The sequence below is a fragment of the Sus scrofa genome, chromosome 12 (assembly GCF_000003025.6).
Source record: "Sus scrofa isolate TJ Tabasco breed Duroc chromosome 12, Sscrofa11.1, whole genome shotgun sequence".
Lineage (NCBI taxonomy): Eukaryota > Metazoa > Chordata > Mammalia > Artiodactyla > Suidae > Sus > Sus scrofa.
The window spans coordinates 24,624,174-24,641,168 of NC_010454.4; the positions used below are offsets into that span (position 1 = coordinate 24,624,174).

At 38.0% G+C, this 16,995-nt stretch overlaps 1 protein-coding gene across 1 annotated transcript in view; it reads right to left on the reverse strand.

Moving 5' to 3' along the window:
* Nucleotides 1-16,995, reverse strand: part of SKAP1 (src kinase associated phosphoprotein 1) — a 308,582-nt gene that overhangs the window by 252,475 nt on the left and 39,112 nt on the right. The window contains exon 2 of the mRNA XM_013979973.2: nt 10,168-10,273. Within this exon, the coding sequence (XP_013835427.2) occupies nt 10,168-10,273 (106 nt within the window). The remainder of the gene's footprint in view (nt 1-10,167; nt 10,274-16,995) is intronic.

Sequence of the window (16,995 nt, forward strand, 5' to 3'; positions counted from 1 at the left end):
TGTAGCACCACAATTATTCAGCTCAATCACTTAAATGCCATTGGTGGTCCGTCAGCACATGGCTTCAGTGCTTTCTTATGAGCTTATGCGTCCAGCTGCATGTCAGGCACCAAGCTGAATCAGTAAGAGGATCTCCATGGCTTCAGCTGACTCACCTATTAAATGAGGAAACAAAATGGAAGCAGATAGAGTAGGGGGCCCTTGGAGAAAGACCACCAGGTATGGCTTTCTTGACATAAGAGAAGCCATTTTTATCCTAAGCCATTCTGTGATCTAAGCCTGGCCACAATGCCTGCCCCTGAAAAAGTCTCAGTAATTAATAATCTTAAGGGAAAAAAGGGAATGCAGGAACAAGGGGAAAGCAGTCAAGAAATAATAGTTCAGCAATAAAACAGAGCCCTAGTTCCTCCTCAAGGGATATACATCACAATCTGATACCATCTTTTTTAAATTTTTTAATTTTTTTTAATTTTTTTTTTTTTTTTTTTTGTCTTTTCTAAGGCCGAACCTGCGGCATATAGAGATTCCCAGGCTAGGAGTCTAATCAGAGCTGTAGCTGCCGGCCTGCACCACAGCCACAGCAATGCTGGATCCGCGCCGCGTCTTCGACCTACACCACAGCTCACGGCAACACCGGATCCTTAACCCACTGAGCAAGGCCAGGGATCAAATCCGCAACCTCATGGTTCCTAGTTGGATTGTTAACCACTGAGCCACGACGGGAACTCCTGACACCATCTTCGATTTCTGCAGGAACCAAGGCCCCCAGCCAGGTGAGGATGAGGTGGACCCTCCTGACCTCAATCAACTAGATCTTGGACTCCTTGGATCTTGGCCCTAATTCCATGCTGAATTCTCCTCTGCTCAAGCCCTCCATGAATATGTGTGCATCCATAGCTTCAAAATTCCCCAATTTGGCTGTTCCAGGAAACACTGCTGTGGGAAGGACCCTAACTTGCTCCAAGCAATAAATCCTTCAGTCTCCTGATCCTTGACCTGATTGTGTCTTTTGACTCAACATCTACCAAAAAGCACAAAGTCAGTAACAAGACTAGAGCTGTGAAGCCTTCACATTTTCATAATTCTACAATTCTAACTTCCAGGGTTCTAGAGTGTAGAGTACACTTCAGGATTAAAACTAAAAAGAAATTTAAAAATAAAGGTCTCTTACTATGTCCTCCCCCAACCCCAACAATCCCCTTGCAAATGTTACCCTGCAAGACATGTTACCTAAAAAACAAGGTCTGCCTCTTGGTGAGTGTCAAGTCAAGACACAACCAAACCAAAGAGCAGGAGGAGAAAGGGATTTATTACCTACAGCAAGAAAGAGGCACATCAGGGAGTCTCTCCCAAAGCAGTGTCTTTAAACCAATAAGCTTTTGAAAGATGCCAACCTTTTACTTTTCTTTCCTTTTTCTTTTTTTGGAATGGCTTGGGTAAGTAAACTATACAACCAATTAGAAATTCTACATTCAAAATCCTACTCTTTTACTAATTCTGTTACTTCGAGTAATTTCTTTTTTCCTTTTTTAAACTTTTTGATAGATTTTTTACTACAGTTGATTTATAATGTACTGTCAATTTCTGCTAGTAATTACTAGAGTAATTTCTTATATCTCAGTTCTCTCATCAACAAAAGAACCAAGGCATTTGGTAGACATGGTAAAAGGTCTCTATTACCAAATTGTAAAATGGACCTTGTGGTCACAGCAGAATTCACAAATGAGAGACATTCACTGATACAGAGAATCAGAGAAAACAGAGCTAACTGGAGATGATGTGGGCATAGAGTTTTCTATAAATTATAATGAGAACTTCAGCAAGGCTCACAAACTCAAGAGGGAGCTTGAGGTTGAGTGTTTAATGATAATGTATCTTATATAAGCCACACTGTATCTATGATAATACAATTTGAGGCTGGACTATTGAAGACTGAGTCCCTCCAAGTGGGAATTTTGTAACAAAGCATTAGCATCAAATTGGAATTTTCTTGGCTTTGAAAAGGCATAGTATTACTGGTGTGTAAACTCCCTATTAATTAACTACAGTAAGAGCCGCCACAGGGATAGCTGCCCCTTCCTTTATGAGCTGTTTGTTCCCCTACACTGAGTTTTTTTTTTTCTTTTGGAAGATTGGCCCTGGAAGGGGCATCCTTTGAAGCCTGAAGAATCAAAGCTGCTGCAAAGCACTGCTGAGAGTTTCGAAAGAAATATGAAGAAACTACTTTGGACCTGGGGCGATAGGCTGAGATCTTCCCAAACAGGTCAGCAGTTGGTCCATAAAATATTCCCATTGCCAAGGAGGTGGTGACATCTTGTGTAAATCAAAACCTAAAACCCTAAGATATCTCATTTCCATTTTAAATGCATGGGGGTTAAATACGGATACATAGCACTGGAGAAGTTCCTGTGGGATTGATTTTTTTTTCCATCTTCTCTGAGTCCTTTGCTGAGCTTGATAAGTAGGACCGCATTTCATTATCAACTCTGCTAGCACCACACTTCAGGGAGACTAGATGAGACTACACAGTGGGAGAGAAGATCCAGCTTCCAAAGAAGAAATGATTCACATGGTGTGATTATAAAAACCCACTTTAGGCCCAACTCATTTTCAACAGAATCATGAAATAAAATTAAATCCCAAGGAAGTGAAATTTCCTGCATCATTTTGCAAATTAAAGAAAGGGAAAAATCATAACGATATCATAAAAGAAATCAAATAGAAGTTTCAAGGTTTCATTGGTAATGTTTGCATTTTTGTAACATTTGGGGAAAAAAATAATTCCAAACAACATTTTGGAGGCAGTAACTTAAAAAGAAAACACAAGATCATGGTTAGGAGAATCTTTAATTGAATCAGTTGGTGTTATAGAAAAAACATCAGAACAAAGAGTTTGGGTTCTGACAGCTGATCCAGTGCTCTTGCATTTCTCTCCCCTTTGCTCCAGTTTCACTGTAATACAGGAAGTGGAGACAGGGTGGATCTATATCAGAAATAAGAGAAAGCAAGCAAATTAGGGAAAAACCACATCAGGAAGGCCTCATGCCACAAGTTTCTAGAGAGCCACAAATAGATGAATACAGAGAAGCATTCCCCCCCCCCATTGGCTTTCTATATGCAGAGAAAATAGTACAGCACTGGGACAAAAGACTAGCTCCAGATCAGCTGAGACTTAAAATCAAGGCCAAAGAAAATGGTGGTAAAATTAAGACAGTAATTTCATATAAATGATCTTTTAACACAATGTATGAATTAAGAGCTTCATTTATAGATACATAGAAAAGCTTCTAGTATTAAAAAATTGACACTGAGTTTTTTGAGACCTTCCAAGACAAATTCATTTTTTTTTCTCAAGACAAATTCATTTTGAGTAGATAATAGAAATGTGCCCAAGAGATAATGATAGCTATAATTCCATCAGGAGTAAAGCAAATTTCAGCAAGCTAACTGCACAGCTGAAGAGTAGTGTTCAGCTTATTATTCTAATGGGTCAGTCCATCCTGAAGGATACAAGCTCAGGTATCTGCCTCTCTCCTAGCTCTCATTTCAAAATTCCTTTTGCTCTCGATAGAACAAGTTATTAAGTTTAAAGAGCTCACTACTGGGAATTTTTAATAAAAAGGTTTGAAAGGAACACATTTATTCATCCAAGCTTTAAAAAAACAAAAAAACAAAAACAAAAACCCACTTAGGATTTCCCGTTGTGGCTCAGTGGGTTATGAACCCAACTAGTATCCATGAGGACCCAGGTTCAATCCCTAGCCTCTTTGAGTGGGTTAAGATCCAGTGTGGTCATGAGCTATGGTGTAGGTCTCAGATGCTGCTTAGATTTGGTGTGGCTGTGGCTGTGGCTGTGGTGTAGCTTGGATTCCACCCCTAACCTGGGAACTTCCATATGCGAAGGCGCCAGCCTAAAAAGCAAAAATAAGTAATTAAACAATTAAAATTAAAAAACCCACTTACTAAAAATTATTATACACCCAAGTTATTTATATAAAATATTTATTTTATGAAATGACCAAAGGGAGAAGTTTCTGCCCACTAATACCATGATAATAGAAAACCAAAAGGGATCAATTTAATCTTACAGATGGTACCAAATCCAAGATACACACACAAGTGAAAGAATAAACAAACAATGGGAGGGAAAAAAATGTATACATATATGTGTAACTTGGTCCCCATGCTGTACAGCGGAAACAATAAATTAATTTAAAAAAATAAAAAATAAAAAAAGAATAAACAAAATAATCATCATATAAAATTAAAAGGAAAGTTACACATTTCAAGGCTGCCTTGAAAATATAAGAGAATTGGTATAAAATAACATATAACAAAATAATCTTCCTTTCCAGGTTAAGCTAAAAGATCAACAGCAGGTAATATTATATCAATACTACCTGTAGAGCATTTCAGACTAAAAGAGCAAAAAATACAGCCTCTCACCATCCCTACTAAGTGTATCTCCAAAAATATTTAACATGATTATGAAATCCCAACATACACTCACTAAATAACAGAAAATTAGTGCAGGAATTTGGCAGTTGAGAGCCCTAAAGTTGTTGTGGGTTTATATTTTCTTTCTTGGTTAAGAATGAGAGGCAGAGGGGAGTTCCCGTCGTGGCGCAGTGGTTAACGAATCTGACTAGGAACCATGAGGTTGCGGGTTCAGTCCCTGCCCTTGCTCAGTGGGTTAACAATCCGGCATTGCCGTGAGCTGTGGTGTAGGTTGCAGATGCAGCTCGGATCCCGCATTGTTGTGGCTATGGCGTAGGCCAATGGCTACATCTCCGATTTGATCCCTAGCCTGGGAACCTCCATATGCCGTGGGAGCGGCCCAAAGAAATAGCAAAAAGACAAAAAAAAAAAAAAAAGAGAGGCAGAGAAGAATACCCATTGTGGCCCAGTGGGTTAAGAATCTGACTGCAGTGGCTCGGGTGGCTAAGGAGGTGCAGGTTTGATCCCCAGCCCAGTGCAGTGGGTCAAAGGATCCAGGATTGTGGCAGCTGCTGCATAGGCTGCAACTGCGGCTCAGATTTAATCCCTGGCCTGGGAATGTCCATGTGCTGTGGGTGTGGCCATTAAAAAAAAAAATGACAGGTAGAGAGAAACAGAACTGAAAAAGGAAGAAAGGAATTTTTAACCTTTGAGATGTGGTCAAATTATTGCTATGACATTTGAGCCTTTTCAGAGCTCTTGAAACTTAGATGGATTGCACAAGTACCTACCAGTCTTTTTTTTTTTTTTTTTTTCTTTCATTAGCTCTGAAACTCCAGTGTAAATAGCAAAATGAACAACAGAAAGGAATGCTAGGAGCAAATATCTAAACTTGTAAGTAACACAAATGTACCAACACATTCCACATTACTTCTCTTGATAAGCATACTCACTTGAATGTGTTTTGTTTGGGGGTTTTAAGCTCAATCATCAGCACATAGGAAAAGTAAAACTCTCTGTGGTAATGGGAATGCTATTTACATTATACCACTTTGAAAATCTTGCTCCCATAAGTTATATCAGACTAACTCCTCGTCTTTCTTTCTATAATACAAAGACACAAGAACAATATAGTCTTAGACTAAATCTTGTTTTAAAGCTAAATGCATGTTAAGCTGACAAGGAAAACCTGAAGTTCCCAAAGAGAACTGGAATTATTTTTATGGTATTTATACTAACATATCATGTTTCATGCAGAGCTATATGCTAACCACCTACAATGAGACATGTTCAAGACATTCTTTCAGCCTGTACTTTAAATGTCCTGTGGTTTGCAGGGTTTGTGCCATAACCCTGTTACAGTAAGTTATTTCTTTATTTCTTTCTCAATATGCTATTAATCTACCTGTCTCTTTTTGGAACTCCTTTAAGTTTCATAACAGGAAACAATACTCCAAGTTTGTTTCCATTGGCTCTGGCCTTCACGTCCAACAGTGAGCATAAATGACTAGCTGTTCCAAAATGAGCCATGGAAAGGGAATTTATCCCTACCTCAGTAGTAAAAATATTCTATTTTCTTCATCCCCTCCCCCACACCCAACATATTCTTGCTGTCTGATGGCCTCCCCTGAATCAAACTTAAGAAATGCTCAACTGTTTCTGCAAATGCCTAAGAACACGATCTGACGTCTGAATGTAGATCATGTCTGCTTCATTCCAGGTGTCTCACATCTGGCACTGGTCCTGCAGTGACCACTGTAATAAAACAGGAGGAGCCTCTACCTCGCTTTCATCCTAATCATTCTCTAAAGAGCTCAGTGGAAATTTGGACTCAGAATGTGAAAGCTGTTAGTTTTTAGGGCACTTCGACGAAGAGCAATGAACATCACAGCTCAGGATATCAAATACCACAACGGGACTTCATTTCCTTGGAATCACAGAAATTGCCATCCGTTTTTTATTTTATCTAACATGGAAAACATTATCTTTCATGGGTAACACTTTTAAGCCAAAAAAGAAAAAAAAAAAACCTGTAAGACAGAAATACAGATACAATTTTAAGTCTGAGACAAGAGAGAATAGCAAAGCTACCTGTACTGAAAAAAAGATGAGCACTTGGAGGACATCCCTGACTCGACACAACTATCATTTCCTAGGGTCAGTCGCTCTAGGTAACAGAAAGGTGGCAAATGGCACATAACAGCTATAATGGAGTCAGATGCTTTAACTTACAGCAGGTCCACAGCCATGGCAAACAGCACTGAATTCTGAGCCACCATAAAAACTAGGGCCAAGCCCCTAGAGTTTACTAAAGATACAACAAAGATGGAATGGGAAATTTGGGGGGAAATATACGTAATTACGGTGTTTATATTTATCTAGTGGCTTTCCTAGATTATCCTGCTAGAGATTTCTTACCTGCCTTCCACATAAGCCCTAACGTGCCAAATTAATAGATTAGTTCCTATCCTTCCCCACAAATTTGTCAGACCTCTAAAATTTTATTTCTTTAATATGACTGAAGATAAAAAAAAAAACTTTAAAGTGACTCTCAGAGTTCCCATCGTGGCACAGGGGAAACAAATCCGACTAGGAACCATGAGGTTTTGGGTTCGATCTCTGGCCTCACTCAGTGGGTTAAGGATCCTGGCATTGCCATGAGCTGTGGTGTAGGTCACAGATGCAGCTCGGATCTGGCGTTGCTGTGGCTCTGGCGTAGGCCGGCAGCTGTAGCTCCGACTGGACCCCTAGCCTGGGAACCTCCATATGTTGGGAGTGTGGCCCTAAAAAAAAAAAAAAAAAAAAAAAAGTGACTTTCAATAATTCTTTTTTTTTTTTTTCTTTTTTAGGAGCGCACCCATGGCATATGGAGGTTCCAGTCCGAGCTACAGCTGCCTGCCTACACCACAGCCACAGCAAATCAGATCCGAGCCGCATCTGTGACCTACACCACAGCTCGAGGCAACACCGGATCCTTAACCCACTGAGAGAGGCCAGGGATCAAACCTGCAACCTCATGGTTCCTAGTTGGATTTGTTTCCTCTGCGCCACGATGGGAACTCCTCAATAATTCTTTTGATGTTACTTGGCAACTTGCCATATACATTTAACTCTCAAGTTTGATGACTCCAAATTTCTCTTCATACCTCGCCTCTGTGAGAGATACAACTTCCACACACAAAAAAGTAGACAAGCTGTCAGTGTTTTCAAACCAAGTGGTATCAATACGTATAAGTACATAACATCAATGGGCCATAAATGGGACTAAAGACGCAATGTGGCTGCAAAGAGGATTCAGCACTACAAGGGTTACATTAACAGGGTGATGACTGAATGGGTAAATGTAAGACAATTTCAAACAGATTGCCAAAAGAAAGCCTCATTTTTCCATTTTCTTGTACAGTATCTAATTTCTGGCTCCTCATTTCCTCCCGATCTGATAATTATGAAATTCTAAATAAAGTGTCATCTTTCTTGCAACAAATCAATGAACAGAAAGCTCCCATCAACAATGCAGATGTTTCCTAAAACTCCTGCTGATTATTTCCTGAATGTCTATCCCACAAACCACACAGCAAGTTCTTTGAGAATAAGGAACACTCTCCATCTCATAACAAATACAGCTTCTATGTGTGCGTGCATGGGTGCGTGTGTATGGATATGTGTGTATGCGCTTAAAAAGAGGACTAAGAAATAATATGTAAGTGATAACAGTGAGTCACCACAAAGATCACCTTTTATTACCAATTTCAGATTGAAATGTAGCCCTTTTCCAAAGGCAGTGGGACAAATAGGGAAAAGGAAACTCCCTCCTCATTGAATATTTGTCTTACAGATACAGTAAGATTTTTTTACATTCCTTATCACAGATTATACCATTAACACCACCACCTACACAATTATATGTAAGTCATCTCTACATATACAATTTAAAATAATCCCACCTTTATCCCTCATGCCATCCTTATAATAGTCCTATAATACAAAGTTCAACTTTGTATTTAAAAAAAGCAAGGAGTTTCCTTCATGGCTCATTGGTTAACAATCCTGACTAGGACCCATGAGGATGCGGGTTCATCCCTGGCCTCACTCAGTGGGTTAAGAATCTGGCGTTGCCCTGAGCTGTGGTGTAGGTTGCAGGGAAGATTAGATCCAGCATTGCTGTGGCAGTGGTATACGCCGACAACTACAGTTCCGATTCCACAACTAGCCTGGGACTTTCCATATGCCACGGGTGCAGCCCTAAAAAGTAAAAAATAAATAAATAAATAAATAAAAATAAAAAATAAAATTCTATGGGTTACTAACTAAGCCTTCAGGTACACAACTAACCGTAAACATATCTACTAATAAAGTAACATTATGGGGAGGTTTGTTTTAAACACTCTTCTAGGTCCCCCAAAATTATAGATATTCTCACTTTTGCAAAAAGCTCACACCTTCTGCATTCTGTTTGTTTCAATTATTCAGGGCAACCCAAGCTGATAATTACACAGTCCCCAGTTGCTGAGTAAAAGTGATGCTTAATTAGCCAGCAGGAAAGATCGATTAAGATCCAGCAGGGCATCTTGTGAGGTTCTCTCACATTCCTGGAGGGAATATATTCTGGCTGTGCCCTTAGAAAGGATAAAGTTCTCTGCTCCTAAGGAGTTTCGATGAGCTTTCTAAAGTTGATGCTAAGATCGATTAGCCATACAAATTAAATCCCAGTCATAACCCTGCTGAGGCTCTCCCTTTACTAAGAGTCCTCAGTTCAAACATTCTGAATCACATCGCCACCAGGTTGGAAAAGGCTTAAAATAGTACTCACTTATCCTCAACTCTCATTCAGTTATCACATTTCAAGCAAGAGGTGGTCGGGAAACATATTATAAAGGAAAAATTTTATTTTTTTCTCCCTCAAGCAAGTGTATGCATCTGACAGGTGCTCACATTATAAAAGGCATGAATTATGTCAGGAGAGGGAGTGGGATGGATTGGGAATTTGGGGTTAATAGATGCAAACTATTGCCTTTGGAATGGATAAGCAATGAGATCCTGCTGAATAGCACTGGGAACTATATCTAGTCATTTATGATGGAGCATGATAATGTGAGAAAAAACAATGTATACATGTATGTGTGACCGGGTCACCATGCTGTACAGCAGAAAATTGACAGAACACTGTAAACCAGCTATAATGGAAAAAATAAAAATCATTATAAAAATTTTAAAAAACAACAAAAAAACCTTCATGAGCATGATATTCCAAACAGTCTAAGACTAAAACATTCTAATAAGGTCAGAGAGTCAACTGGATAAGTCTGGTTTAAATTTTATATTAGGGAAGGAGATGTGGATGCAAAATCAGGACCAAAAATCATTATAAAAATTATCTCATACTGCTTAACATCTCCCCCCTTTAGGAATCTGGACAAGCATAAATATTTAGCTTTTCAAACATTTTGTGCAAGTGTTCAAGAACAAACATAACAATCCAAAGCTAAAAGCAGAATAGTTTTCTTAACATGCATAATTACAAAATACTTCCATTCTGGCAAACTAACTACCCTAACAATGCCTGCCTACCTCCAACTCAATTCAGTAAACATTTATTAAGCCTTTACCAAGTATAAAGAAATATGATAGGTATGTCTTAGCTTGCTAATTTATATACAATTGAAATAGATATTACTGATTATAAATTGTTTTAAAGCTTATGGAGAAGAATAATGAAGCCAGTTTACAAACCTAGATTTGATTTGCTGAAAGCCCCGTAGAATATGGTCTCTGTGGTCCCTTGCAAGAGCACTGAGGTTCTCATTCCGCAAACCTTCTGCCAGGAACTCCTCAGCATCTAAAACAACAACAAAAAAAAGTCACTATAAAACTCCCAGAGGAAAACACAGGCAGAAAACTCTTTGACATAAATCACAGCAACATCTTGTTTGATCCACCTCCTAGAATAATGACAATAAAGACACAAATAAACCAATGGGACCTAATCAAACTCAAAAACTTTTGCACAGCCAAGGAAACCATAAAAAAACAAAAAGACAACCTACCAAATGGGAGAAAATCTTTGTCAATGATGCAACAGACAAGGGTCTAATCTCCAAAATATACAAACAACGCATGCAACTCAACAGCAAAAAAACAAACAACCCAACTGAAAAATGAGCAGAAGGCCTAAATAGACATTTCTCTAAAGAAGACATACGGATGGCCAACACACATATGAAAAAATGCTCAATATCACTAATTATTAGAGAAATGCAAATCAAAACTACAATGAGGTACCACCTCACTCACAACAGTCAGAATGGCCATCATTAACAAGGCAACAAATAACAAATGCTGGAGAGGGTGTGGAGAAAAAGGTACCTTCCTCCACTGTTGGTGGGAATGTAAATTGGTACAACCACTATGGAAAACAGTATGGAGTTGCCTCAGAAAACTAAATATAGAACTACCATATGAGCCATCAATTCCACTGCTGGACACATATCCGGACAAAACTTTCATTGAAAAAGATACATGCACCCCTATTTTCATAGCAGCACTATTCACAATAGCCCAGACAGGGAAACAACCTAAATGTCCATCAACAGGATGAATGGATTAAGAAGATGTGGTACATACATACAATGGAATATTACTCAGCCATAAAAAAGACAAGCTAATGTCATTTGCAGCAATATAGATGGATGTAGAGACTTTCATACTAAATGAAGAAAGCCAGAAAGAGAAAGACAAATACCATATGATATCACTTATTTGTAGAATCTAAAATATGGGAACAGATGATCCTATCTAAAAATAACAAACAGGAGTTCCCATGGTGGCTCAGTGGTTAAGGAACCATGAGGTTGTGGGTTTGATCCCTGGCCTCGCTCAGTGGGTTAAGGATCTGGCTTGCCGTGAGCTGTGGTGTAGGTCGTAGATGCAGCTCAGATCCCACATTGCTGTGGCTGTGGTGTAGGCAGGTGGCTACAGCTCCGATTGGACCCCTAGCCTGGGAATCTCCATATGCCGTGAGAAGTGGCCCTAGAAAAGGCAAAAAGACAAAAAAATTAAAAAAAAATAACAAACAAACAAAAAACAGAAACAAGAAAAGCAGACTTGGGGTTCCTGAGGAGGGGAAGAGGAGAGAGTGGGATGGATGGGCATTTTGGGGTTTTGGGGATGCAAACTTTTATATTTGGAATAGATGGGCAATGGGATCTACTGTACAGCACAGGGAAATGTATGTGATTGGGTCACTTTGTGGTACAACAGAACTTGATGAAACATTGTAATCAACTACACTTTAATAATAATAATTTAAAAAGAAAACAAAAAATGAATAAATAAAAGAAAAAGAAAGTTCATCAATGGAAAAGAAAAAATACTAAGGAATATGAAAGACTAAGAAATGAGAATTATTTTCTCCTTAAAAACTTTAAAGTTGCAGAACAAGGTGAATGTAATTAATGCCACAGAAGTGCACACTTAATACTGATTAGATGGTAAATTTTATGTTACATATAGTTCACTAGAATAAAAAATAAATAAAAATGTATATGTACCTGTAAGTGACACTTTCTGATAATCCAAGACCTTGGTATGAATTTAGAAAGGTAATGGATATAGTAACCACAAGAAATAACTATTTTCTTTCTTTTCTTTTTTTCCTTTTTTTTTCTTTTTGCCTTTTCTAGGGCCGCACCCACGGTGTATGGAGGTTCCCAGGCTAGGGGTCTAACTGGATGGAGCAGTAGCTGCTGGCCTACATCAGAGCTCACAGCAACGCCCCACTGAGAGAGGCCAGGGATAGAACCCACAACCTCATGGTTCCTAGTAGGATTCATTAACCACTGAGCCACAATGGTAACTCCAGAAATAACTATTTTCTAAACCATCTTAAAGAAACGTTTAAATATTAATTAACACCCAGGCAGAGAAGAGACTGTCAGTTTCAAAAATATATAAACATTACTAACAAGTAACAGATGGTCACAGGCCAACAGAAACTATAGAGAAATACCAATGAACAGAATTTAAATTTAAAATAGAGCTGAGGAGTTCCCACTGTGGCTCAATGGTTAATGAATCAGACTAGGAACCATTAGGTTGTGGGTTCGATCCCTCGCCTCCCTCGCCTCGCTCAGTGGGTTAAGGATCTGGTGTTGCTGTGATCTGTGGTGTAGGTCGCAAAGAGGCTTGGATCTGATGTTGCTGTGGCTCTGGCGTAGGCCAGCAGCTACAGCTCTGATTAGACCCCTAGCCTGGGAACCTCCATATGCCGTGGGTGCAACCCTGGAAAAGACAAAAACAAACAAAATAAAATAAAATAAAATAGAGCTGAAACACAAAATCAAGAACAAAAAGGGCAGGCATTTGGAGAAAAAAAATTAATTAGCATATGCGTCATCAATGAAAATGACAATGCAACTGGGTGAAGGAAACCACATGGAAAAGAAAAAAAAGTGTCCAAGAGAAGGAAACTGCCATTAATGTGAGCATACATTATAACATAGAGACATGATAGAAATAGATAATATGAAACAAATCATACTATGTTGAAAGAAACCGGAGAGGACTTTAACGAATCTTCAAAGACAAAATACATTGATAATGATTATAATGGCCAAAAATGATAGCTACACACCTAATTATGCATAGAAGGGTTATCATACCAAAAAAGCATATAAATAATACAGTTAAAAATTTTCATCTCCAAAAATAGTGCCTGTAATATGAAACTGTATTATGTATATATATCATACGAATAATGTTATGAACTTATACACTTGGGTTACATAAGTACACTTAAAAATTTGTTTTACATTCACACCACCGAATGGACCAAGCAAAAAAATCCTAGATAGCCAGCACCAGGACTTCTGATGGGGCATAAAGTTCTGGAAACAAAAATTTTGCAGAGGACCACCACCAACTTCTAAGACCTGCATCACGTCTATTGCATATGTCATTTGCTAGGTTGTTCAAAAGTCCTCTGAAGGCTAAACAATGAGGAAAAGAGAAGCTGACTGAAAAGGTAAAAAAAAAAAATGCTATCCAAAATTCAATTAATATAACACACCGTATTAATGGATAAAGGACAAAGACCACATGATCATCTTAATAGATACAGAAAAAGCATCAAAAAATTCAACCACACCTCATGACAGAAAACACTCAACAAACCGGGAACAGAAGGAAACATCCTCAGCCTGATAAAGACCACCTACAAAAAACCCACTAACATCACACTTAAACCATGTGTGAAAATTAATAAACCAAATCATCATTTTAAATAAAGCCAGGATGCCAGAAGAGGGAGCTCTCATGCCCTACCCATCGATGTCAATTGTAGACCCAACAGGAAGAGATGTACCTTTGCATCTCCAACAGGAAGAAAGTGGCTTATTTTACTACCCAGCAGGAAGAAGGAGAATTTTCTCCTTGACCTTCAAGAGTCTAGTCACTGAGAGACTGCTATTTGACTCAGCCAATGAAAAGCCATTACACTTCGAACTCCCAGTTTCCTCCAGGGAGCTCTTTGTTTATAATAGCCCCTCCCAATTCCTTATCCTCTATAAAAGAAAGTTCCTTTCTTTTAGTCTCTGGACTTGCCTGTGGATCACCATAGATTGCACGTTCTGAATTGCAAATCTTTGTTGTTCCCAAGTAAAACCTTTTTTTTTTTTTTTTTTTTTTGGTAAAATAACTGGTTGTTTCATTGTTTTAGGTCCACAAGTAAAAGACTGAATGCTTTCCCCCTATTTCTAAAACAAGATGTCTGCTCTCACTACTTAAGCTCAGCATTGTACTGGTGCTAGCCAGGGCAATTATGCAAGAAAATGAAATTAAAAGAGTCCAAATTAGAAAGGAAGAAGTAAAACTATCTCTATTTGCAGATGACATAATCTTATATATAGAAAACACTAAAGAAGCCACTGAAAAATATTAGAACTAATAAATGAGTTCAGTAAGTTTGACAAGATTAATATACAAAAATCAGTTGTGTTCTATATAATAGCAATGAATAAACCAAAATTAAATTATGAAAATTCCATTTAAGATAACATAAAACAGAATTAAATACTTAGAAATAAATTTAGCAAGAGAAGCATAAAACTTAAACTCTGAAAACTACAAAATACTACTGAAAGAAATCAAAGACCTAAATAAATGGAAAGACATCCCATGTTTATATATGAGACTTACTACTGTCATTATGGGAATATTCCACATATTAATTTACAGATTTCTATAAAAATCTCATCTGGCTGCTGCTTCTTTTTTTTTTTTTTTTTTTTTTTTTGGTTGCTGAAATTGACAAGCTAATTCTACAATTCATTTGGAAATCCAAGGGGCCCAGAATAGCCAAAAGAATTCTGAAAAAAAGGACAAATCTGAGGAGTTTTCACTGTGCCACGACGGGAATCCCATAGCAGCATTATTTTTAATAGCCAATTTGTGGACAAAACCCAAATGTCCATCAACCAATGAACAGATAAATAAAATGTGGCATATCTATACAATGGAATATTATTCAATAATAAAAATGAAATGTTGATATAGGCTGCAATACAAATAAATCTGTGAAATCATAATTTCTCCAAGTAAAAGAAACCAGTCTCAAGGGTCACATATTGCGTAATTCCATTTACATGAAATAGACAGAATAAGCAAAAATCTATAGAAACAGAGTATATTAGTGGATGCTAGGGGCTGTGGGAGAGAGGGAGGCATATTGGAAAGACTAAAGGGGTTCAAGTTTTATTTGGGCATGATGAAAATGTTCTTAAATTTATTGTGGTGATAATTGCACAATTCTGTGAAGACTATACTAAAAGCCATTGGATTTTATGCTTTAAATGGGGAGGCTGGGAGTTCCCCTGTGCCTCAGTGGTAATGAACCTGACTAGTAGGCATGAGATGGCAGGTTCAATCCCTGGCATTAAGGATCCGGCATTGCTGTGAGCTGTGGTGTAGGTCGCAGGTGCGGCTCAGATCCCGTGTCGCTGTGGCTGTCATGTAGGCCAGCAGCTGTTCTCCAATTGGCCCCTAGCCTGGGAACTTTTCATATGCCACGGCTGTGGCCCGAAAAAGACAGAAAAAAAAATGGGTAGGCTGTACGGTATAAGAACTATATCTCAATGAAGCTGTTAAAAAATACAAATGAAGGAATGTATGACTGAATGACGACATCTCCACATATCCTCCTGAACTTTCAAAATGGAAGGAAAATGAAAACATCCCTCAAATACGCAGACAGAAAAAAATAAGTAGTCTACAAAACAACACAGTCAAAACGGCCTCTCCACAACATAAGCACCAGAGGATGAATGTTTTACAGCGTTTTAAAGGAAAAAATGCTGCACTCAGGAATTCTAAATATAGTCAAGGAGACCAGCAAAACATTTTTAAACAGTTGTGGCTCTGAATTTCTACCACTTACATTCTTTCCTGATGAAAATCTTTTCAAGGATACATTAATCAACAGAGAGAAAGTAGTAGTGATGAAATTCAAAACAGCAAAATCAGTTAAATCTAGATAATTGTGGTTAAGTATGGTTTAAAACCTATTTTAAAAATTAATTCTCAATTAAGACATTTGTTAAAAAAATGTAATAAGTATCTGAATTCCAGTTAGGAAAGGAATAGAGAGGAAGAAAAACATGCTCAATTACTCATTTACATAGGGCTAATGGATACTATTCCATCCTGGACAATGATAATTAAAGCAAATGCATTAACCATGATTTTACAAAACAATAATGTAATAAAAGTAGAACATATGATTTTTTAAATATTCAATATAATAAAATATAGAAAAAGGAGAAGGACGTAGCATAAAAAATAACTCATAAAATAAGATGATCATTGATATCACTGATGATAATAATTGTGAAAACTAGACTCCCTTATTAAAAATAAGTTATAAGAACAGTACAAGGAGTATAGCCAATAAAAATAACTATGAATAGGGTATAACATAAAAAAATTTTGAATCACTACATTGTATACCTAGATAATATTATAAATCTACTATACTTCAACTTAAAAAAGAAAAAAAAATTAACAGAAATAAGTGGGAAAAAAAAGCAGGAGCTCCTGTTGTGGCTCAGCAGTTTAAGAACTGAAAATTGTCTCTGTGGGGATGCAGGTTGCTCAGTGGGTTAAGGATCTGGCGTTGCTGTGAGCTGCTGTGCAGGTGGCAGATGCAGGTTGGATCCAGTGTTGCTGTGGCTGTGGTGCATGCCTCAGCTGCAGCTCTGATTTGACTCCTAGCCTGTGAACTTCCATAGGCTGCAGGTGCAGTGGTAAAAAGAAAAAAAAAAAAAAAAAGTAAAGTATTTCAGACTATGTCAAAAGATACAATTAATTTAGTTACTGTTTAAAAGATACCCGCCTGAGAGTTCCCACTGTGGCATAGCAGAAACGAATCGGACTATAATCCATGAGGATGCAGGTTTGAGCCTGGCCTCCCTCAGTGGCCTTAGGATCCAGTTGCCATGAGCTGTATGTAGTGTGGGTTGCAGACACGGCTTGGATCTGGGGTTGTGTTGCTGTGGCTGTGATGTAGGC